The 25,481-nt window shown below is 38.8% G+C and overlaps 1 protein-coding gene across 3 annotated transcripts; it reads left to right on the top strand.

Annotated features, from left to right (window-relative positions):
* Positions 1-23,478, top strand: LOC121441891 (E3 ubiquitin-protein ligase RNF138). 3 transcript variants are annotated; one of them, XM_041643255.1, is made up of 8 exons: positions 1-135; positions 538-732; positions 8,284-8,449; positions 9,786-9,901; positions 15,119-15,175; positions 17,094-17,205; positions 20,042-20,149; positions 22,034-23,478. In XM_041643255.1, the coding sequence occupies exons 2-8, from the start codon at positions 623-625 to the stop codon at positions 22,100-22,102; spliced, it is 738 nt and encodes a 245-aa protein (XP_041499189.1). In that variant the 5' UTR covers positions 1-135; positions 538-622; the 3' UTR covers positions 22,103-23,478. The 3 variants fall into 3 exon arrangements, with proteins under 3 accessions (XP_041499189.1, XP_041499191.1, XP_041499190.1); XM_041643257.1 differs by lacking the exon at positions 20,042-20,149; XM_041643256.1 differs by lacking the exons at positions 1-135; positions 538-732 and adding an exon at positions 4,007-4,083.
* Positions 23,479-25,481: the final 2,003 nt, after the last annotated feature.

The raw sequence follows: 25,481 nt of genomic DNA, 5'->3' as shown, positions 1-25,481 counted from the left end.
GGCAGTGCTCCACGAGCCTTGGTCGGGCCCAGTCCCCTGAGGCCTGTGCGCCGCGGGGCTGGAGTCCGACGACCGCGCTGGGCCGGCCCGTGACGGAGAGGGCGCTTAAGGCCCAGCGCGCCTCGGGGACGTGAGGTGAGGCTGGGCGAGCGCGCCGGAGGGGCGGGCGGGTCGCGCGGCAGCGCTCAGAGTGCGGGGGGCGGGCCGTGCGGAGCGGGCAAGCCGCGGAGCGTGGAACCGGGTAGCGTCGGCGCCTGGCCGCTGGGGGCGGGGCCTCGGCACCATGGCGGCCGGGAGGGGTGGGGCTTCGGCGCGCGCCGGCGATAGAAGCCGCGGCGCAACCAATGAGTGCGTCTTCTGCCGCCCCGCCCGCTGAGCCCCGCCTTCGCGCCGCGCGCGCCCGCCGAGAATGGGCGGGGTCTGCTCGTGCTGCTGCCTTGTCTCGGTGTTCCGCCCCGCCCCCGAGCCCCGCCCCCTTCCTGGCGCTGGCGGCTTCCTGAGCGAGCCGCTTCCTGACACCGCTCCCTCCCCCTTCAGGGCTCTGTCGGGGCCGAGGGCCGAGGGCCGCCACTACCACCCGGGCCCCCGCCGGCGCCGTCGCCTTTCCCGCCCAGCCCCCGCCATGTCCGAGGAGCTCTCGGAGGCCACGTCCTACACGGAAGACGATTTCTACTGCCCCGTCTGTCAGGAGGTGTTCAAGACGCCGGTGCGGACCGCGGCCTGTCAGCACGTGTGAGTGGACGCCCCTCGCCCGCGCCCCGCGCGCCCCGGCCTTCCCCGCCGCCGGCCTGGCCCCTGCCGCCCGCTCTGTGCGCGCCCGAGGTCGGCGCTCGGGCCCTCCCGGCGGCCTCCGTGCCAGGCCGGAGGGCAGTGGCAGAGAACGTGGAGCCTTTTTGTTTCCTAGCAACCCCTGTGGCGGCCCGGGCGTTGAGTGCTGGGCCCCGCGGAGGTGTCGGGCTTGTGGACGCGCTGGGCGACCCGCCTGCCGCGTTTTTTGGGCTCGTCTTGGTTTTCGAGACCCAGGCCCCTGGCTGTGCGAGAACCGCCCCCTCCTCCCCCGACCTTTGACCCCCTTTTTTTCACACCATCTTTGAGCGAATTTACAACTCAGGGATAAAGCGGTGTAAGCCGAGTTAGCCTCTTCCTCCCTCCCACGGTGGGTTGGATCTGGCAGGATTTCCTGGGCTTGAGGTCGCCCCTTTGTGCCTTCCTTCTGTTTACTATCGCTGGAGGAGGTACCTACTCCGGGGAGGAGGTGGAGCACAAAGATGGCAGGCAGGGTGGCCGGAGGTAGGTGCAGGAACAGCTTCAATGGCTTTCCCGACAGCCAGTTTCGTGAGGGTGGGAAACAGACCTCAGTCAAGTCTGTAAGCGAATGACAGACCTGGGTGGTGAGCACAACCCCCTCCCGGGGAACTTGGTTTGTTTTGAGCCAGAGTCTCCTGTAGCTCTGGCTGGTCTGGAACTCACAGAGATCTACCTGCCTCGAGGGTGAAAGGCGCGCACGGCCCAGCCAGAGTCTCCTGTAGCTCTGGCTGGTCTGGAACTCACAGAGACCTACCTGCCTCGGGGGTGAAAGGCGTGCACTAGCACGTGGGCTCCCCTGAGGGGCTTTTTAAAGCAAAGATAACCAACTCCTAGGCCCCTTTCCAAACTTAGATGGATTTCTGGCTGGTGCGGCCTAAAAAGGTTCTCTGCTTCCAAGCAGCTGCAAAGAATTGAACAAGTCTCTGGTTAAGTTTTTCTTTCCAATCTTTTGTTTTTAATGGTGGGACTTAGAATTTTCAAGGCATAATTACAAGCCAGGTGAGGTGGTGCTTGGGAGGCTCAAACAACAGAAAGGTTTTGAGTTTGAGGCTAGCCTTGCCATGTAGTGACTTCCAGGCCACCCTGCAAGACTGGTCACAGAACACAACCACCCAATAGTACCAGTAATCCCCTCTAAAAAAAAAGAATAAGGGTAGTGGATAGAACTTTGGTTTCTTAGTCACAGGTCTAACTACAGATGACTGTTTTGTTGTTAATTTTTGACATTGTTAATCTTTTTTAATTAAAAAATTTTGCACATTATAGTCTGATCACGGTTTCACCTCTCTCAGATCCTCCCCACCTACCTGCCCTTTCTTTACCTCAGTCTTTAGCAAACAAAGAAAAAGCTGAAACAAACGAGGCCTAAAAAAAAAAAGGAAAAGACAAGAAACAAATAAGACCCATAAAACTGCAAAATGGGACGATAATATATAACGAAACAGACAAAAAAATGCCCACACAAAGCAATATGATTTTAAAAATCTTCAGAAAAAACACAGAGCTCCTTTTGTGTTGGCCGTCTTCTCCTGGGCAAGGGCTAGCTAGCTCTCCACAGTTCTCCACCTCCACTTACACTATTCTGTGGTAGTCGGATGAATTAGCTTTTAGGGATGAAATGTCTAAGTTATTAAGTTATTTTTGCTCATCAAGAAAGATTAAGGAGCTTATTCATGGTGGTGCACGCCTTTAATCCCAGTACTTTGAAGCAGAGGCAAGTGGATCTCAGTGAGTTCGAGGCCAGCACTTGTCTACAGAGCAAATTTTAGGACAGCCAGGGCTACACAGCGGAACCCTGAAAGAGAGAAAGAAAGATGGGACTGGAGAGACGGCTCTGAGGTTAAGAACAATTACTGTTCTTCCACAGGCCCTGAGCTCAGTCCCTGCCACCTACAGCTGATAGACAACTGTTAACTGATTCTAAGGGTTCCGATATCTTTTGCTTCTCCGGACACTTGCACTCACATGCACATTTCCACATGCATGCACACACACGTAAACATAATTTAAAACAATAAAGTTAAGTTTTATACAGAAAAAGATGAATGACAGCCTGACTATCTGTTTGGTGCAGATGAGGTGAGAAGAAACTATAGTAAGTAGTTGCTGTGTGTGTGGGTTTGGTAGATCTTATGTACAGAATTATTTCAGATACTCTGGGATCACTAACTCAGACCCCATTGTAATTTTTAGTCCCCTCACAACTGCACAAAATTCCACTGTATTTCCTATGTTATATTTAAAATGAAGGACTGTAATTTGGCTTCACCTCAAGTGATGATTTTTTTTAACTTAGTTCTGACTTTCTTCAGATTAACTTATTGGACTTTGACATGAGCAGAATAGCTTTCTACCCCACTTTTCCTCCAGTTGCTGAACAGTATATTTAAAGGAGGAAGAGTAAGGAAAAGTTTTATATAGACGGGAAGGCGAGTAATGATGGAACAGGGTCTAGATTGACTGAACCGAATGGGGTGAAGAAATTGATTTTCTTTATAACTAGAATTATTTGAAACTACTGTATTGGTTTCTTACATCATTATCTCTTTTTTTAAAAAAAAAACATTTATTTATGGTGGCGCACGCCTTTAATACCAGCACTCGGGAGGCAGAAGCAGGCGGATCTCTGTGAGTTCGAGACCAGCCTGGTCTACAGAGCTAGTTCCAGGACAGGCTCCAAAGCCACAGAGAAACCCTGTCTCGAAAAACCAAAAAAAAAAAAAAATTTATTATGTATACAATATTCTGTCTGTGTATGCCAGAAGAGGGCACCAGGTCTCATTATAGATGGCTGTAAGCCACCATGTGGTTGCTGGGAATTGAACTCAGGACCTCTGGAAGAGCAGTCAGTGCTCTTAACCACTGAGCCATCTCTCCAGCCCCTCGTTATAATAACTTTATCAGGATATAAATGTCTCTTCAATCTTCATTTATTTCTCCAAATAGGAATTGTCTAATGCTTTCTATTTGGAGCAAGAAGTACTTTTTCTGGTAACTGTTGATGGTCTAGTGGAGAAAACTATAAATGAGTGTTACTGATATTTACAAGATTTTAGGTAGTAATTTTTATGTTAGCAGCAAGAAGCAAGTGTCTAAATCAGTTTAGGAATATAAATATAAATGGCTGATTTTCTTTATGAAGTTACTGATGACAGTTTGTATTTGGGGCACAGTGGGGTGTACCTTGTATAGGTTTACTTTGTGTACTGTGATAAAGAGGAGTACAGAAGATGGCTATCCTCATATGAACTTTGGATATTGGCAGGAATTTACAGGGTGAGCCATTTGTATGTTTTCCTACAAATCAGAGACCTATTTTGGCAGGAAAGCAGCATAGATAGTGTGGTTTCACTTTTAGAAAGTTTTTATTAGTGTCAAATTTCAGGTTGACAATTGAGACTAATATGATTGACACATTGATATGTCAGGAAAGAGAATGATTAGAACCTTAAACTAAGGTGATAGTGGTTATGCCGAGAAGAGACCCCTGACCGTTTAAGGATATTGTATAAGATTTAATGACAGCATGTCCATTTTTTCAATGTATATATTGTACATTGATCTGTAATAAATGGAGTGCCTTTGTGGGTATATTCACTGAGGAATGTATGTAACTGAAAGCAAGAAGGGAAAAGGTCCTAGACAGACCCAAGTTTTGGAGAATACTTACATAACTTGAGTAGAGAGAGCTGTATCCTGAGATACAGGATAAGAAGAAAACAGGCAAGACATAAACTGAAAGAATTAAAACAAAAAGCAAAGCAATAACAAAAAGACTTAACCACAGCACTGTTAGATACCTTATAATACTCAGATATAACGTTTTAAAGAATAAGTAAAAACAAAGGACTGAGGGTATTAATGTAAAAATGCTTGCTTAGCATGCACAAGGGTCTGGGTTCAATCCCCAGCAAGGAAAAACAAAACAAATTTGGCTTGGGTAGTACAGGCCTGCAAAAGCATCTGGGAAGACCGAGAAAGAAAGGACAATTGCAATTTCAAGGCTAGACTATGCAACTAAGTGAGACTCTGTCTCAAAACACCAAAATAAACTGGGGGACATAGCCCAATGTTAGCATATGCAAGGTTCCCATGCCTTTCTCCCCGCCCCCAACCAGGCATGAAAACAGCACTTGGGAGGTGAGGTAAGGTAGGAGGATTGCCACTAATTTGATACCAGCATGGGCCACATAGCAATACTGTTCTTCAAAAGGTCAAAAATAAAGTGTGTTTGAGGCAAGTATCCAAAAGACATTTCAGAAGAAAATAGAGTGGCTGTTGATAAGGTTATTTCTCTTATTTTACTTTGTAATCTTAAAAATCTCTTAGTTTCTGTTTATTTTCATTTTTTTTAATACTTTGTCACAAAGCAGCTTAGGAAAGGAAGGGTTTTTTTTTTTTATTTATTTATTTTTCTTATATGTATTTATTTATTTATTTATTTATTTATTTTTTGGTTTTTTGAGACATGGTTTCTCTGTGGTTTTGGAGCCTGTCCTGGAACTAGCTCCTGTAGACCAGGCTGGTCTCAAACTCACAGAGATCTGCCTGCCTCTGCCTCCCAAGTGCTGGGATTAAAGGCGTGCGCCACCACCACCGGGCTGTATTTATTTATTATGTGTACAGCATTCCTTCCATCTGTGCCCGCAAGCCAGAAGGGGGAGCCATGTCTCATTATAGATGGCTGTGAGCCACCATGTGGTTGCTGGGAATTGAACTCAGGACCTCTGGAAGAGCAGTCAGTGCTCTTAACCACTGAGCCATCTCTCCAGCCCCCAGGAAGGGTTTATTTGATTTACAATTGCAGTCTGTTTCTTTGGAGACATCAAGGCAGGAATTTAAAGTGTTACATCTAGTCAAGAACAGGTATATAGTAAATGCACAGAACCTTGTTGGCTACTTAGCCGGCTTTCTTTTATACAGTTCAGGGCCCCAAACCAGGGAAGGCTGCTGTCTGAATGGTCTGGGTCTTCCTGCATCAGTAACTATCAAAACAACAGTAAAATACACCCAAAGATCAGCCAACCTAATCTAGACAATACCTCTATTGACTTGACTTTCTCTTCCCAGGAGGTTCTGGGTTGTGCCTAGTTGACGCTTAAAACCAATCATCATAGTTTCTATCACTTTTTTTTTTAAAATGTCAAGGAATATTTGTACACTGTTAGAAACTCTAATCCAAATGAAAATTTACATATAATAACATATCTGGGAAACGTTAGTTTTCTTTCTTTGAGACTTCTCTTATATAGCCCAGGCTGACCTTGATCTCCTTAGATAGTTGAGACAGGCTTTGTACTCTGATTTTCCTGTCTCTACTTATCAAGTGCTGGGATGATAGGCATGGGCCAAGATATCGGCCCCCCCTTTTTTTTTTTTGAGTTTTGAGATGAAGTTTGACAATATAGCTCTAATTGGGAGCTCACTATAATTTTTTAATATTATTTGTTGACAGTCTCATACATAAAATGTATTTTGCTTTTTTTTTTTTTTTTTTTTTTTTTTGGTTTTTCGAGACAGGGTTTCTCTGTCGTTTTGGAGCCTGTCCTCCAACTAGCTCTTGTAGACCAGGCTGGTCTCGAACTCCCAGAGATCTGCCTGCCTCCGCCTCCCGAGTGCTGGGATTAAAGGCGTGCGCCGCCACCACCACCTGGTTATTTTGCTAATTTTTATTTTCAGTTACCTCCCTCTGACTTCCTCTGAACTTCTTTCCAACAAATCTTTGTTCCGGAATAACTAACTCTGTAGACCAGGCTGTCCTTGAACTCTCAGACTCTGCCTCCCAGGCTTTGGGATTAAAGGTGTGTCCTGCCACACCTTGAAGTCACAGACGCCAATCTACCTCTGCCTCCAAGTATTGGGATTAAAGGTGTGTACCACCACACCCAACTACTCTCTTTACTTCAAGAACTTTAACTTTTCTTTCAAGCCTGCATATATTTTTAAACACATGTAAACTATTTAGAGTTATTTTTTTTTTATTTTTTGAATCTCTCTTTACTGTATATCTCTCTTTCTGACCACACGAGTCTTTTTTTTTTGTTTTTTTTTTTTGTTTTTTCGAGACAGGGTTTCTCTGTGGCTTTGGAGCCTCTCCTGGAACTAGCTCTGTAGACCAGGCTGGTCTCGAACTCACAGAGATCCGCCTACCTCTGCCTCCCGAGTGCTGGGATTAAAGGCGTGCGCCACCACCGCCCGGCGAGCCTTTTTTTTTTAATATTTATTTATTTATTATGTATACAACATTCTGTCTGTGTGTATGTCTGCAGGCCAGAAGAGGGCACCAGACCTCATTACAGATGGTTGTGAGCCACCATGTGGTTGCTGGGAATTGAACTCAGGACCTTTGGAAGAGCAGGCAATGCTCTTAACCACTGAGCCATCTCTCCAGCCCCCCACACGAGTCTTTAATTTACCAAGCAATATGGGTAGGATTGAAGCCATGGCTTTGGCTGGATCCAGCCCATTCCTTAGCTTTCCAGAACCATGACAGAGGTACGAGCTGTAGCCATGTTTATTGCCACAACTCTGTGGCGTTTCCCTGCCAGCAAGTAAGCTGCATCAGTGCACTCAGAAACTACACTCAAACGCTCTGGTAGTAGGACCACCTGCCTGAAGGAGTTAGAGTTTGCCCTGGCAGGACGGCCCAGAAAGCCGGCATTTTAAAACAACTCAGCCAGCCTGGTCTACAAGAGCTAGTTCCAGGACAGGCTCCAAAACCACAGAGAAACCCTGTCTCGAAAAACCAAGAAAAAAAAAAAAAACAACTCAGGTGGCGCATGCCTTTAATCCCAGCACTTGGGAGGCAGAGGCAGGCAGATCTCTGTGAGTTCGAGACCAGCCTGGTCTACAAGAGCTAGTTCCAGGACAGGCTCCAAAACCGCAGAGAAACCCTGTCTTGAAAAAGCAAAAAAAAAAAAAAAAAAAACCCAAAAAAAACCAACTCAGCTTTTTTTCTGCTAAAGATGAAAACCAAAAAGCAAGCGTTCAGCTTTTCATCAACACCATTTAAGAGTTTTGTGGCAGGACCTCTTAAAAGAGCTGCAGGGTTTTGCAGCTAAAGCTGAGTCAGGAAGCCTCTCTTAGATGAGAGCGCTTGCTTGCCTCTAGCAAGCAGAGCAGACCTGAGAAATTGCTGCTACCAAGAAAACCTGCTTTACTCTATTCTTTCCCAAGCTTTCTCAAGCTTTAGGAAGTTAAAGAAGGATTGCTTCATTAGGGTCTAAACTTCAGCTTCAGAGTGAGACCCTTCTCAAAAAGAAAGTTGTAAAATGGACTTGAATTTCGTTTCATTTTGTTACCATATAATCCAATTATTAGTCTTACTGTTTGAGAGATAATTTTAAATTTGGACTGTACATACATTTGAATAACCTTACTACCTTGTATATGTACATATCCATATCATTTATGTTTAGTTATGGAAATAAAAGTAATTTTTTTCTGTAATTAATATGTCACAAATGTTTGGTTTAGTTTCTGTAGAAAATGTTTCCTGACTGCAATGAGAGAAAGTGGAATTCATTGTCCCCTGTGTCGTGGAAGTGTGACGAGAAGAGAAAGAGCATGTCCAGAACGGGCCTTAGATCTTGAAAATATCATGAGGAAGTTTTCTGGTAGCTGCAGATGCTGTTCAAAAAAGGTAGAGTTATATTATGACAGTGTTTTAATTTTCCTGGTGAACATGGTTTTAAAAAGAAAGACATTTCCAGGCAGTGTGGTGTACACCTATAATCCCTGCTCTCAGGAAGGCTGAACTGGGAGCGTTGCAAGTTCACAGCCAGTTTGGGCTACAAATTGAGATAGTCTCAAAAACAAAATAAACAGGATTTTATTTAGATTGAGTTATGTAGAAAAGACTAGAAGCTTGTGTATCAAAAACCTTGAGTTTTTTTATCTTTAAGATTAAAATTTTATTTTCTCAATAAGCTCACAGTCTTTCAAATGTTAATTTATTTAGCCTAATAGAACTCAAACCTCTGTAGCTGCTCACTTAGGTATTTAAGAAATCATGAAATATTTCGCAGAAGTCTGGTTTAAGTTTTAAGACACGGGATAATCAGATTGATAAACAAGTAGCATTCTCTAATCTACTTGAAGAAGGCTGTACTGGTGAGGCGTAGTTAGGTTTTGATATTTCCTTATATTTAGAGCATTTATTTACAAAAGTCAGGTCTGTTTTCTATCTCTGAAGATGTTGAACTGAAAAGGAAGAGAAATGAAAACACACTTGCAGGATTCTTGCCTCACTTCTCAGTGAGAAACCAAAAAATTTTCCCAATATGAACATGGGACCATCATTCTTTAACCAGCTTTCTAATTCTTACAGGCTGTAATAGTCAAACACCTAGAAGCATGAGGCAACCTCTTAGTATTCTTTCTTTTGCATTTTGTTTTCTGAGCTATTCTGTCAGGTAGCCCAAGTGGGCTGAGCTCATAATTGAGGATGACCTTGAACAGCTGATTTTTTTTTTTTTTGTCTGCCCAAATGCTGAGATAAGGTTGCACCACTGAGCCTGGCTTTTTCTTTCTTTTTTCTTCTTTTTCTTCTTCTTCTTTTTTTTTTTTTTTTGGCCTGGCTTTTTCTATCAGTATTATCATTTCAAGTGTAAAATTATTTGTTAATTTCCCCCAATGGTATAGTTGAAGCTGAACTTGTGTGCATGAACAAAAATGTGTTATCTATTTTTTTTTTATTTTTTTTATTTATTTATTTTTTTTTTGCGGCAGAGTCTCTCTGTGTAGCCCTAGCTGACCTGAAACTCACTGTGTAGACCTGATTAGCCTTGACCTCTAAGAGATCTCTACCTAGTGCTGAATGGGGTTAAAGCTGTGTGCCATCATGCCTTACACTAAACTTGATCTTAAATGAAATATTTAGTTACCTATTTTCATCTTTTTTTTCCTTCTATTGACAGTGTCTCAAACTTTGTATACTGTTTTAAATTAAAAGGTATATTTTAACCAATAATTTACAGATTAAATTCTATCGCATGAGACATCATTACAAATCTTGTAAGAAGTATCAGGATGAATATGGTGTTTCTTCTGTCATTCCAAACTTTAAGACTTCTCAAGATCCAGTAAGGAGCAGGTAAGCAGCATTTATTTTAAAAGCAAAATTTTAATAATTGAAATGGAAATTGCTATGGGAATTTTGGTTTTTTTTTTTTTTTTTATTTTTCGAGACAAGGTTTCTCTGTGGTTTTGGAGCCTGTCCTGGAACTAGCTCTGTAGACCAGGCTGGTCTCAAACTCACAGAGATCCGCCTGCCTCTGCCTCCCGAGTGCTGGGATTAAAGGCGTGCGCCACCACCGCCCGGCGGGAATTTTGGTTTGTATATGTTTAACAAATTACACTAGGTGTCCTAACTAGAATTTACCTTCAAAATTTTTTTGATAGTTGTATCGCTGATACCAACTTTATGATACCTAAACTTATACCTAAGTTTATGTTACTTAAAATCATTCTGGCAGTCTTTCTTTGAATAAAAACTGTATCTGGAAGTTGAAGACTCAACTGATTTTCATGTGAAACAATTTGAAAATTTGGCAAAATCACTTTCAATAATGTATTTAAATAGTAGTGTGGTTTTGTTTTGATTTTTTTTCTTCCTTCATTGCCCTCTAAGAAATAGGTTTAGCATTTGAAGTTTTTATTCTGATAGTGCTTCTCCTTTTTTTTTTTAAAACTATTATTTTGAGACTGTATATAATATATCCACAGCTGGTTTTAGTACTTTGCCTGTGATGGCTTTGAACTCCTTCTGATTCTCGTGGGCACTGGTCTTACAAATGCACAGTCCCAAACCTGGTACCACATATAGTTTTAAAAAAAAAATAGGGATTTATTTTTTATTGTTTTGTTGTTGCATCATTTATAAATATTACATAAACATTTATTACGTGTGTGTGTGTGTGTGTGTGTGTGTGTGTGTGCGTGTGTGCGCGCGCGCTGTGTATATTTGGAAGTCAGAGGACAACTTGGAGGACTCAGTTTTTTCTCCTGGGTCCTGGTGATTGAATTTGGGTCCAGGCCTACCTGCCTGCCTTAATTTATTTATTTTTAAGTGGGGTGAGAGAGTATATGGAGTACTGGGCTGGGTGTAAACAAATGTCTAAGCAGATTCTAAGCTGATGTTTAACTAGATGTTAAACTTTGACTAAGCCATTCTCCCTCAACCAGCTGATCTTAATATAATAAATACTTTTTGATATTTGGTAAATATTTAGGTAGTGTTTTATTTACTAGAGATTGATTTAGAGCTATCAGAAGCTTCTAGAATACAATAAATAGTCCTGAAATTTTCAGCAAAAGGAACATATTGTCTAAGTTTGTTGTTACTTATGTGTATTTCTCCACTTTTTTCACAGTTCTTTCACCATTCTAGTTTTTTCTGTATAAATTCTCTCCATTAATGTATAATGTAGAATAATTTTTAATGTTACAATATTTCTTATATTATAACACAATTTTTACTATTGTAATATATACATATACACACATATATACACATATATGTAGATATATAAATAAATGGCTGCTTTGGAACTTGTAGACCAGGCTGACCTTAGCTAGCATCAGTGACTCAGAGATTAACCTGCTTCTGTTGGGATTAAAGGCTTGCACCCCCACTTCTAGTGGTCATCAGGCTTAATAGCAAGTACCTGCTAAGCATATGTCTCCCCAGCCCTTCTATGAGTATTCTTTAACTAATTTTTAATAAAGGTATTTTTGATAATTTTTTTTGTTATTCTCCATATGTACACCCAGGTATGATATTGAATAAGTAACAGAAGCTCAATACCGTTAAAGTAAATAATAGTAATAATTTGTATACCTAGTTAGCCGCTAACCAGGTCAATAAATAGAGCGATTATCAGAACAGTTTCCTGTGAGCTGTATCCATTTAAACTCCATATTCCTATAACTACAGTTCTTCCATTTGGATGGTTAACCTCGTTTTTCTTCATATTTCATCATTTCCACATGTATCCCTAAATGTTTTGTTTCATTTAGAAAATTAATGACAAGCTTGTGTTCAAAAGTGTGAAGAAATGCAGTTTCTTTAGTCTTATAATAGTTTGTGAAAATCAGTGTGCTTAGTCAAATAAATAAAATTTTAATTTTAGTGCTTGATCCATGTTGCTACTATTCATATTTTAGCCATCTTTAAGCACTCTGGTTATCTATATAATTATCCCACTGCTTTTGAATGTTTTTCTGAGTACTTAGCTGAAACTTCTGGTAAGTTCTTTAGGCTGCTTTCACTGCTCTGCAGAACTTAACCCAGGTTCTCAACTTACTTGGTTTACTGTCAGTAGAGAAAATTGTTATTTTTCATTTAGTGACTTTTTAAAACCAAATTCCTGTGGATTCTTTTATCCCTGTGTTTTGTTTACTGTACTTCTGCTGTATTATAAGCACACATTTATTTGTTTTTGTCTTATTATTTTTGTTATTATTGGTTTTTTGAGACAGAGTTTCTGTGTAACCCTGGCTGTCTTGGACCTTGCTTTGTAGACCAGGCTGACCTCAGACTCGGGAGATCTGCCTGCCTCTGTCTCCCAAGTGCTGGGACTGAAGGTGTGTGCACTTGTTAATTCTTCTAAATATGGGGTAATGTTATCTTTTTTTTCAACACTATTCTGAATTGTCAGCAAAGTTCCTAGTGTCCTACTTATACAGTCACTGCTTATTGGACTGCTTTGTTTTTGTTTTGTTTTGTTCTTTTTTTGAGATTTGGTTTCACTATGTAGCCCTGCTGGTGTAGACCTTGATATATAGACTATCCTGACCTTAAACTTTGATGCCTCTGTTGCCTGACACTGTACTCTGAATTGCTTGTTAAATGACAGTTCCCTGCCGTATTCCTAGGAAACAGACCTTGCTCATTTGGGTTCCTTAGGTTCATTTGGTCAGACAATGTCTAGTCTTAGTAACAATATTCCTTATCTGTTTTGTTTCTTTCCTGTTGTTACTTCTGTAACTCAATCCCTCTTAATTTTCTGAATAGTATTAGTGTTCAGTTGATAGTTCTCTAATCTGCCTGATTGGGCATTCCAATCTGTTCAATTATGTGTAGACCTGTGTTTGTACATGTGAGTGCAGGTGCCTGCAGAGGCCAGAAGAGGGTGTTGTATCCCCCAGAATTGGAGTTACAGATGGTTGTAGCCAGTTGTCAGCATGTTGTCAGGTCTTCTGCAAGTACATGTTTTGGTGTTTCTGTTTTTGTTTTTTTGGCAACATCTCTACAACCCTGGCAATATATTTTCTTTGGTGTTTAGGAAAAAGGATATCATCTCCAAACTCTGATAACTGGCAGATAGCACAAAGTCTTATTCCAGACCCCTTTTTTATTTGACCTTTTTTTTTAACCTTTGTCTTTGCTGTGTAATTCTACATATCATTGTATATACTTTAAACCATGTTTAACATATCCGTGCTACCTTGTGTGTATTATGTATACATGTTAATGTATATGCATATGTGTTCATATGAGTCATTTTATTGGCTTTTTTTTTTTAAATTTAAACTGTTAGCTCCCCTGTGAAATCTTTCCTAACTTTTATAATTTTTTGTTAGTAGTAAAACTGTAGTTTATATTCCAACTAAATTTTTAAAACTTTATTTATTTACTACTAAATCTTTTGTTTTTTCTTGGTTTTTCAAGACAGGGTTTCTCTTCAGCTTTGGAGCCTGTTCAGGAACTAGCTCTTCTAGACCAGGCTGGCCTTGAACTCACAGTGATCCATCCGCCTGCCTCTGCCTCCCAAGTGCTGGAATTAAAGGCCTGCACCATCATCGCCTGGCTTAGTATTGTTTTTATATCCTATGCAGTGTGGTAATTGCCGTAGAAGGCATCATGAATTTTCAGTATGGACATGGGCAGAGTTGTGGCTTTTTGTTGTTGAGTTTGTTTGTTTTGTGGTGCGTAGGCATCAGACACAGGGATTTAGTGCTTTACATATTGTAGATAATCACTATACCACAAGCTGTATCATTAGATCTTAGTTTTTCTGAGATAGAATCTTGCTGTGTGACTACTAGGTAGTTTTGAATAGGCTTTGAACTGATGAGCTGGCTTCTGAATTGTAGGATTATAGGTGTTATGATACCTGGCAAAAGAAATGTTTTTCCTTGGGGGGGGGGGGCACTTCTTGCACTTCCAGATGTGTTTTGATTCCTAGCACCCACATCAGGTGACTTACAATCATCTAATTCCAAATCTAGGGGGAGCCACCACCGCCCGGCAAGTTCAAATATTTTGTGACACCTACTCCTACACTTTGGAGGCCACAATCTTCTACCATATCCTAGCTACATCAAAAAGGTTCACAAATATTTTAGTTTATCCAACAGTTTAAAAATTTAACAAGGAGCACTAGAGAGATGGCTTAATAGTTAGTAGAGCATTAGGTGCTCTTCCATAGGTGCTGGGTTTGAATCTCAGCATCTACATGGGGTCTCACAACCATCTGTGACTTCAAATACAGGGAATCCTGTACCCTTTCCTGGCGCCTGCAAGCAAAACACCCTGTATGTTTAAAAAGAAAATAGCAAGGGTCAAGTGTGATAGCTCATGCCTATAATGCCAGAAGGATGAATGAAGCAGGAACATGAGGAGTTTGAAGACATCCTGAAATAACTTCTAGACTTTGTCCAAGCCCCTACTTCACCATATCACCCCAAAAGAATATCACTGGTTGAGGGAAAAGATTTTATGTAATTACAATTCTTTGTTCTCTAATTTACACTTGGACTTGAATATTATAAAAGGTTTTGTTTGTGTGTGTGTGTGTGTGTGTGTGTGTGTGTGTGTGTGTGTGTTTCACTAGTGGCTTGGAATTCTCTTTGTAGCCCAGGATGGCTAAGACTCAGAGATACACCCGTTTTTGCCTGTGCCTCCCAAATACTGGGATTAAAGGTAAGTCTAGAGCTGGCCTCAATTGTATGATCCCTCCTGCCTCAGCATCCTGAGTGGTGGTGACTATGCCCTGCTGTAAAAATCTATTTTAAAAGGAATGAATATTTGAACAGTCTTACTTGATTTGGAAAGTAATGCCATGAATATCATGAATATTTTGTATTTTGAAGTTTACACTTTTTTTTAAAAAATGTGGATGAGTTTTTCCTGCACGTGTAACAGATGTGTGCCTGGTGCCTAAAAGATCAGAAGTATTAACTGCTGAACCATCTCTCCAGCCCCTGAAGTTCAGTCCTGTTATCTTCATTAAACAGTTCACATTAATGAAGTCCTGGTGTCTTATTATTTGGGGTATTAACTCTTTTCTACCCTGTGCTTCTTAAGTAATAGGAATGAAACACCTTCATCTGATAACACAGAAACTTACCAAGAGAATACAAGGTAAGTTTTTAAAAATTCTACTTTAGTAAATAATATTGTTGAATATTATAGAAGGTGATTATTATTTGTGGTGATCAGAGATTGAGCATGCTAGACATTCACTGTACCATTGAGCTATAACCCTGAATCCTCATAATAGTTTTTTTTCCCTCTAAGACATGATTTTGCTGTATAGCTTAGGCTGGCCCTAAAATCATGATCCTCTTGCCTATGCCTTCAGAGTACTTGGGGTTACAGGCTTATAGGTTATAAAAATAGATTAGTTAGCCGATTTTTTTACTATTGTATTTATTATGTGATTTTTTTATGTGTGCTGTGTTTTTGTGTGCATACCACATTCCATATATAGAGGATAGCTTGCAGAAGTTCTTTCTCTCTACCATTTATTTCTAATGCTTTTCAGAAATAAAAACAGTGCTTAAATCGTTTTTGCTCTCAGGACCATGTAAGAGCTTATCTATTTTCCTGGTCAGATTTCTTCCATGCATGATTCATGCAAAGATGTCAATATTGAACTGTCACTTGCTATAACATTCAGAAATGTTAAAACCCAGTGATGCTTGATTCTTAGATTGCTTTGAACTACTTTGTCTTAGGGTTTCTGTTGCTGTGGTAAAACACCATGACCAGTGCAACTTACAGAAGATAGAATTTATTGGGGGCTTATATTTCTAGATTAGAGTCCATGATGGTGGTATGAGGCTTAGTGATTGGCAGCTGGAACAGTTACTATCTTGATACATAAGGAGGAAGCAGAAAGCACACTAGAAATGGTATCAGTTGTTTGAAACTTCAAAGTCTGCCCAGTGACACACTTCCAACAAGGCCATACTTGCCTGTCCTTCTCAAACAGTTCTAACAAATGGGAACCAAGTATTCAAACATGATCCTTTGGGGGTCATTGTTATTTGAGCCACTACACATTTCTGTCTTTACTTTTTGCTTTTTCTTTGAATTTTGTCTTAGATTCTTAATCTGGGGTATATTAAAGTTAGAATTTGATGGAAATCCTTTTTTAATTGTATTTTATGTGCTTTGGGGAGGGTAGTAAAGCATATGCTGTTGTATACTTGTGCAGTTCAGATAACTACTTGTGCTTTCACTTGTTGAACTCTTTCACTGGTCCATGGAGTCTGTCTGTATATTCTAAAATGTGGTAAACTGTAGAACTGTTGACAGAGATTTCTGTCCCACCCGGTCCCACAGCCATTCAGTCCCAAAGAAACACACAGAGGCCTACATTAGTTATAAACATGTTGGCCTATTAGCTCAAGCTACTTACTAACTCTTACATCCTACATTAACTCATAATTCTTGTCTGTGTTAACCATGTGGCTTGGTACCTTTTATCAGTGAGGCATTTTCATCTTGCTTTCTCTGCATCTGGGTTACAATGGCAGACTGAGCCTTTCTGGTTGCCCTGACTATACTTCCTGCCTGGCTACTGGCCAGCTAGCATTTTATTGAACAAGTATAAGAGACAAATCTTTACAGAGTATAAGACTGTTGTGCCACAGCATATAACAGTTAGAAACTTGACTGGACACACAGTGACTTCTGGCATCATATGAGGGGTTACAATTAAATTTGGACTTCTTAGGTATGATCTCATGTTTTGTTTGTAATTGTTTGGAAATTGGTTTCATTAGGTAAATGTGGCAGATTTTGAACTCAGGATCTTACTGCTTTAGCCTTCTGAGTACTAAGAATTAAAGGCATGGACTATTGTACTTAGCCCCTATGCGGCGAGGGGAAAAACGGTCTGAAATGGTAAACATTAGTACTGTATAAAATGAGACTGAACTATGACTTAAAACACAGCAATAAATTCATAACAATGTATCAGAAAACAGAAACATCTCATTTTTTATGTTGATGGTTTTGAATTTCAGTATATCTCATTTGAATTGCCTTATAGTTCTTCTGGGCATCCCACCTTTAAGTGTCCCTTATGTCAAGAGTCAAATTTCACCAGACAGCGTTTATTGGATCACTGTAATAGTAACCATCTATTTCAGATAGTTCCTGTGGTGAGTACATATATCCAAAAGAATCTTTCGTTTAAAGCATGTGGTTCCATGAATCTGTCTTCCTGTATATAAAGGGGAGGGTTCTTTATTTAAATTTGGGTTTAAAAGTTTTAATAAATGATTGTGATGCAAAAAAATGAGATTTGAAATTTGATTACCTCATGTAAAGAAAGTTAGTTACTGTGAGTTAATGTAGACTAGTCTAAGAAAGAATGAAAGGTGAACTAGGGACTCATTTCTGTGTAGTGGCAGAGCAGAGCCTAATTCCATTGGGTCCTTTCAGTTTATTCTGCTGGATGTAGAGAACTGGATCCAGTCATGGGAACTGTTGCAGAAGATAATACCTATATATAAGAATAAAAATGGACTAGGCATGGTGGTGAATGCCTTTAATCCTAGCTCTGGCGAACAGTTCCCAGCTAGAGCTATACTGTGAGACCTTTTTTCAAAAAGCAAAGAGTAAAACCAGTAGATATTTTTAATTATATCTTTAGAGAATATGTAAAGAATGTGTAAAGCAAGAAAGAATCATGCTATATTTTTATTTTGATGCATACTTGTCTTCTTTGTCATTTTAGTGTAAATTAATGTAGAATACAGGGTTCCAGCATTTTGTTAATGATCCCAGAAGAACTCATTTTGAGCATACATTTCATAGAATTTTAACTCTTAGACAATGGAAGAGGACATATTAAGCTGAAAGATAATCTTTCATCTCTTTTATTTTATCCCTACCATGTACTGGGGTTTGAACTGGGGCACTTGCCCCACAAGCATCCTGCCATTAAAATATATCTCTAGCCTTTTAATTTTTTCTAATAAAATTTTATGATGGGGTCTTACTTAGTTGCCTAGGCAGACCTTGCATTTATATTCTTTCTGCCTCAGCATCAGTAGATGATTCTGTATATTTCTTTTTTTTTTTTTTTTTCTTTTTCGAGACAGGGTTTCTCTGTGGTTTTGGAGCCTGTCCTGAAACTAGCTCTTGTAGACCAGGCTGGTCTCGAACTCACAGAGATCTGCCTGCCTCTGCCTCCCAAATGCTGGGATTAAAGGCGTGCGCCACCGCCGCCCGGCGATTCTGTATATTTCTATACATATATAGTAGAAAGTTGTTGATTGCAATTTGGATTTAAGTTATTAATACAACATATTTTTGCTAATGATTGACCATGATGCGAAATGTGACATAAAATTTTACTACCTTATATAAAGGAGAATAATGTAGATAGTTTACAATAGGACTAGGGATTACAGGTTTGAGCTACCACAACCAGCTTCTTGAAGAGTGAGTAAAATATATTAGTAACATTTACAGCCACTCGTTAGATAATTTTAGCTAGTAGAACATGTTTCAGAAAAATGCCCTAGTAACTACTGAGGATTCCTTTCAATTTCTGCAACCATTCATTAGAAGGGAAGGGGTTAAATAAGCAAATACAGTACCAAAGAGGTATGTGAGGAATCTTCATACTTAAGACATTATGCTTGGTTTTATATTGAATTAATTTGATTTGTATTCTTTTTTTTTTTTAAATTTATTTATTATGCATACAATATTCTGTCTGTGTGCATGTCTGCAGGCCAGAAGAGGGCACCAGACCTCTTTACAGATGGTTGTGAGCCACCATGTGGTTGCTGGGAATTGAACTCAGGACCTTTGGAAGAACAGGCAATGCTCTTAACCACTGAGCCATCTCTCCAGCCCTGATTTGTATTCTTTTTTGCATAATACTTGTACATTGTCAGCTTTGGCTAGAATCCAGCTATTTCTTTTTGTGATATATAAATGTACTTCATTAAAACTTTGAGGATATAGTTTAAACTTTATAATTTATTTCATTTTTATTTTACATGTAAGTGAAATCAAGCTAATAATTCTATAATAGTTTTTAATTAGATTAAATAAGATTGTATATTGCACATGTTGTAGGTAATGAAAACTTACTACATTGATGTTAGTATAGGCTGCATGTGTTGTTTCTTGTTTAAATAGTTATATAACTAGAGATTTAAATTATAGAATATCCATGATCTTTCTTACTATAGTAGTGTTATTTATCTTAGGAAATTTGCTTGGGAAATGACCTAGTTATGGGATTTGACTTTTAGAAAAGAGCTGCATGTGGTAGCACATGTCTGCAGTTCCAGGACTTGGGAGGCTTAGAAGGATCACAAGTTCAAAGCAGCCTGGGCTACCTTGTGAGACTCTGTCTCAATGTGTTTATATACTATCCAGTGTTTTTTTTTTGTGTGTGTGTGTGTGTTCAGGCAAACCTTAAGAGACACTGTAGGTTTGAGTGCAGACACAGTAGTAAAGCAAATTGTGATGTGAAGGCTCGGTGTGCTGGTGCACACCTTTATGCCAGCATTTGGGAGGCAGTGAGTTTCAGGCCAGTCTAGTCTACATAGCAAGTTCCAGGACAGCTAGGACTACATTAGAGAGACCCTATCTCCAGGGAAAAAAGCCAAAACCTATATATATATATTTGGTGTGAATTGAGCTACACCTTTTCTGATTTTTCAGTGCATTTAAAAGTTACACTTGACTATCTATACTGTTTCTGTTTAGTATGCAATAGAACTTTGTCTAAAGTATAACATCTGAGTTAAATGCTTCATTGCTAAACATTTGAGCTGTTTGCCAAATAGGCTTGCTTGACACTGGTCGGCACAGACTTTCAATTTCTAAAGAAATGTAATATCTGCAAAATGCAACAATGAAATATACCTGACATTTTTAGTAACGTGAGCTTGTATTTTAATGCTCTCAATAAGTATATAATGTTTCATTATTTTGTAATTTTTTTTATTTAAAACAATCTGTTTCTCATAGACATGTCCTATTTGTGTGTCTCTTCCTTGGGGAGATCCTAGCCAGATTACTAGAAATTTCGTTAGTCATCTAAATCAAAGACATCAGTTTGATTATGGAGAATTTGTGGTAAGTGAGTTCTTCAAGATTAAGAAAGTTAAATTAACTTTTCAATCTAAATTTGAGTTTTCAGGCAAGTTATGGAATCAGACCACTGGATAAAGGGCAAGGTGCTGTATTTAGTAGTAAAATTGTTAAGCTTCATGAAGTTCTGAGAATTTATTGTTTATATTAGAGGGATAATTATTGGAAAAATAAGCCCCTTAATAGCAAAATGAAAGTTTAAGTAAAAATTACTTAGAATTAAGAGAAAATTATACCTGCTTGAAAAGTAAGATTGGCCGGGCGTTGGTGGTGCACGCCTTTAATCCCAGCACTCGGGAGGCAGAGGCAGGTGGATCTCTGTGAGCTCGAGGCCAGCCTGGTCTACAAGAGCTAGTTCCGGGACAGGTACCATAGCTACAGAGAAACCCTGTCTCAAAAAAAAAAAAAAAAAAGTAAAATTGGTACAACATGTGGGGGAGAATGTGTTACAAATCTAGAGTTAGTTGCTATATGAGGCACATTAACAAACAAAACCAAAGAAACCCATCAAAAACCAGGTTGTCTACTTAGGAAAGGCAACAAAGGCCCTCAAACCAAATGGGTCATTTTCTACTTTTCATATTCATGGTAATTTAAAAAAATGATGTGATAATTTTACTTTACTAATTATAAAACTGTACTTAGCTTGTGCGTGGTTAAGATCTTATTTAATACATGATTCTCAGTAAAGAATAGCTGATATTCGTTTTCCTGTTCAGGTAAACACAGGCATGCATAATTTTCATTTTTATGGACTTTGCAGTTTTAGTCTGTGGAGTGTAAAATTCACATGTGCTTCTTTAGTGACTTTAGGAAGCAATTGTATATTATTAAATTTCCACTTTAAGAACAGATTACTGTGCCTGCAGGGCTATATTTGGAAGAGCAAAATGGGTTTTGTCAGCTATTTTTACTCTTAATTCTTTGTTATACATGGCATAGAAAACTGTATTTCGCTTGTCAAGTAGACAACTTGATGTCTTTTTAAAGCTAATCCATGGGGCATAAATTGACAGCAAATTGCATTGATAAAGATAGAGTATGGTTTTTGTTGTTGCTGTTGTTTGACTTATGAGTCAGGGAGAGGGAACTCAGTGCATTCTAAGTAACTGTTCCACACCGAGGTACTTACTAAGCCCTATTCATAGAGTCAGTCTTTAATTTAAAGATGACTGAGCTGTAGTTACTTAGTTTCATGCTATGGTTAAGAAGCTGTTATTCAGCTATTAATTCAGTAAATGCTTATCGTTCTTAAAATTAGTTTCTCTTCAAAACAAATCTTTTCTAGAAATGATACAACTTTATTGTGTTATCAGTTTTTTTTTTTAAAAAAAGGTTTATTTATTAATTATGTATACAGCATTCTGCTTGCATGTGTCCCTGCAGGCCAGAAGAGGGCACCAGATCTTATTACAGATGGTAGTGAGCCCACCATGTGGTTCTTGGGAACCCCTGGAAGAACAGTTAGTGCTTTTAGCCTCTGAGCCATTTCCCCAGCCCCTATTGTAATTAGTTATAAGTTTAGTCAGTATAAATTTTATCCTCTGCTGAGCTGAGCAGTTATTAGTTATTGCTTAATAATTATAACAGAATTTAATTTTTAAATTTTGTGTGTTGAAACCTTATATTTTGCTATTTTTGAGATAGGGTCCCATTATGTCCATGCATGTTTCAAACCCCTGGGCTCAAGGTATCCTCCTGCCTCATGTTCCTGAGTGTCTGAGAATATGACACACACCATGGTGCTCAGCTTAATCTTGCATTTTAAAACCTAAAACTCCCTTGTATGCAAATGTATGCGAGGATGTATAATACATTAGATAAAATTGAATAGTTATTTTCCTGTTGACACGTTTTTTCTTGTTTTAGAATCTTCAGCTAGATGAGGAAGCCCAGTATCAAACTGCTGTAGAAGAGTCTTTTCAAGTAAACATCTGATGTGTGTACACATCTCTTCATCCTTGTACCTACAAGTGCCATCTTTAAGGGAAAGACATGAAGTCACCATTTCAGTAATTTGCTGTGCATATTAATAAAAATAATTCACTCTACTGTATTAGGTTTTTAATTGAAAATAAAGGTGGGCTACCCTAACTCCATTCTCTAGACAGTTACTTTAACAGCATGGAAAAGGTTGTATTTTATTTGTGTGGTGAAAGGGAATTCCTGTTGTCCTTTTCTTCCTTGTATTACATATTCTGAATGTTTCATTAAGTTGTTTTTGATATTTGATACAGTTTCTTCTATTTACTTTAGTACAAAGGTAACAGTACTTTATTACAAAGGTAATTAGCAAATTCTGAAAGATGTGATTCCTATAAAAATAATAAACCTGAGCCATTTGTCAGAGTTGCAGAATGGAAACTTGAAGTGCTAAGTGGGATAATCCAAAGGGATTTTTTAAAGTATAGATTCTAGCTGAGGAATTCAACAATAAGAAAATTGTATTTATGTAATGTTTTGTATTTTTGAAGACTAGTGAAATTTCTATAATAATTTTGACTTTGAAAGCGTATTGTACAAATGTTTCTTCTTTTGCTATTAGATGAACATAGCAAGAGAAGAGAAAAGAGTTTTCTGTGGTTAGTTTGTTATTTCGCTCTAGCTTGAGTAATTTGTAAGCATAAATGAGTTGTATGGCAGTTCTTTGTAGTTAGTATTTCTCACTAGCTGACTTCAGTCAGTGATGATATCACACTTAAATTAGTTTTTTAAAAATCCAAAGTTGAAGATGTATGTGGATATGTACATACACTTTAGCATGTATCTATACACATATATATCTTTGCCTAGAGTTTGTCAGGTTATGTATAGAATTTCTATTAAGAGTTTTAATAATGGGCAAGCAATATAGGATTGAAGTATTTATCTCATTTGATTAAAATTTTGTATGTTACCAAATTTTTTAAACAGTAAGCCAAATACTAAGTTGTACAGTTGGCTGTTATTACACCTGAAAATTTGTTATATGGTGCTCATTAGTTATATTTGAAAATAATGAATGCATAAGTGATGTAGTGAGACTTTACCAGCTACTGTTTGACTACACTTTAGTCAAAACTAAGTTTGTTCATAGTCTTTGGTGTAAAGTATTGTAGAGGAGGCCAGGTCACAGAGTATAGGGTGAAGAGTGAATTCCTGACATTCCATTGCTAACATACACTGTTATGCTTTCTTTAAAATAACTAAACTCAAAAGAAAATCTCTGAAGTAGTTTGCTGCTAATATATACATATATTGTTTAAAAAAAAGGTATATTTTGATTTTCTTAATACCCTCGTTGACTTTTCTACAATAAACGTTTTTTAACTTGATTTAATAAAAATGTTAATTTTGAACATGCATTTTGTAAAAACCTTTTTCAGTTAAACAGTAATAACTTTATTTATATTTAATAATACAGTCATACACACAAAAGCCATACATCTTAATGCCTTTTTTTCTGTTCTTTCTTTAATGTGATGTTTGCTGTGTTTTTCTAGCACTTTCAGTTGGCATACAGGAATTTTAGGAGCATCTATATAATGAACTCTTTAAAAGGAGACTTTTGTCCACAGTTCTTACAGCTTAAAGCAATAATAACTTTGATACTTTTATAAAGTTTATTTTAGCCATTGTGTCCATAAACCATCCTTCTTTAAAACTTCTTTAGATGGAAACTTGTACTAGAGGCCATTTTGAAATCCTGTTTTGAAGTCTTGTGGATGAGTTAAACATTAATAACTTTTTCATAAAAATTACCCCCTCCACACACACTCACACTTCGGGAAACTCCTAACTATGGAAAAAACTTAACTTCTCTTTGTTAGTGAATTAAGAACAGGTATAGATAGGCTTTATAATTTAATTCATAGGGGGAAATCCCCTACTTTATTTAGTCTGTAGCTCTTGGATAAAGCAAAGAAGTAGCAATATGCTGAGGCATCAGTTTCACAGAACCAGTTAGAAAAGCTATTTCTCCTTACAATTTAGTTTATGTTGTTAAATATGGTGTTATTTGAGATGTATTACTTTATTTTTTTCCAATTAAAAATGGTTTTCTCCTACTTGTGTGTCTTAATTAAAATTTGTCCTTAGTTAAACATTTTAGGTCTCCTAAGACCCTGCAAAATATGCATGAAACTTCTATTATTTTGCACTTGAAAAAGTTGACTTGCTGTTAGTGCTGATACTACTGTACTTTTGGGTTGAACTGTATAAAATTTTGTCTTTACTTATTTCCAATGTTAAACATCTGCATATAACTATTTCATAAAGTATTCATACAGCAAGATATTTCAAGTCCTGCTAGTCAAGCAGAAAGTCAGCTAGTTGACACCTTTAATGTGGAAAAATCAGCTGTAGGCAAAATAGGGCTCTAAGAATATTTTGCATATTTAGTGTCATCTTTGTTTTGGGTTGCTTGGTAAATATCACTGTCTTCAGTGAACCATGCCCTCTATAGGAATTGCAGATCTTGTATTCAAATATACTCCCATCAGAGGAATGCTGTTGTAGCTTATGTAGAAAAGATGTGTCCTAGAATACACCCAAATAGATCCATGTGCAGTTGGTAGTGGAGGTGGAATTTTTACATGATGCCCACCTACAGGGTTGGGGAAAGAATAGAGACCAAGCATAAGCGAGGTCAAATGTTGAGAGCTAGAGAGATGGCTCATCACTTGCTCTTGCAGGGGACCTGCATTTACAACCATCCATAACTCCAGTTACAGGGTATCTGCACATGGTAGACATTTGCAGGCAAAACACTCATATACACAAATCTTTTTAAGAGGTTGGTCATAGAGTAAAAAGGATAGACGTTCAGCGAGATGGCTCAGTGGGAATTACAAAGCACTTACAAAGTTTGGCAATTTGGGCTTGATCCCTGAAACTATACAGTGGAAAGAGCATAGACTTCCACAAAGTTGTCCCCTGGTGACACTGAGGCTGTAAAAACTGTAACCCCCCCAGTGGGTCAGTTAGTCTAGGGCTGTAACCCGCCTGGCAGGTCAGTTATTCCAGGATCCCGAAGAGGCGCTATCTGAAAAGACATGGGCAGGAAAGAGGAACGAGGCCTAGCAAGATGTGTTGTCAAGGCCTCCATTTATTATTGAAATGGTTGTGGCTTATATAGCCCTTGAATGAGGAATTTGGCTTGGGATGGGGGCAGGGGCATGGCAAGGGCAGGAAGGGATCTTGCAGCAATGGTCACGAGTAGACACACCTAGTGTTCTCTATGCAAGCGGAATCGTTCCTTTTGTGATTCCAACCACAATTCTCTAGATAGTTGGAATGTGGGGCTGGTTCCGCTAACAGCTCTCAAGATAGTTGGGTG

Source organism: Microtus oregoni, unplaced genomic scaffold (assembly GCF_018167655.1).
Source record: "Microtus oregoni isolate MIOR12 unplaced genomic scaffold, Mior012 000082F_ref0000272, whole genome shotgun sequence".
NCBI classification, from domain to species: domain Eukaryota; kingdom Metazoa; phylum Chordata; class Mammalia; order Rodentia; family Cricetidae; genus Microtus; species Microtus oregoni.
This window is presented reverse-complemented; position numbering and strand designations above follow the sequence as displayed.

Bases quoted from the DNA above. Each gene is read 5' to 3' on its own strand.
- LOC121441891 (XM_041643255.1), top strand. From the start codon at position 623: ATGTCCGAGGAGCTCTCGGAGGCCACGTCCTACACGGAAGACGATTTC. The intron at 9,902-15,118 runs GTAAGCAGCATT...GTGCTTCTTAAG, and splicing joins CAAGATCCAGTAAGGAGCAG to TAATAGGAATGAAACACCTT. The intron at 17,206-20,041 runs GTGAGTACATAT...TGTTTCTCATAG, and splicing joins TATTTCAGATAGTTCCTGTG to ACATGTCCTATTTGTGTGTC.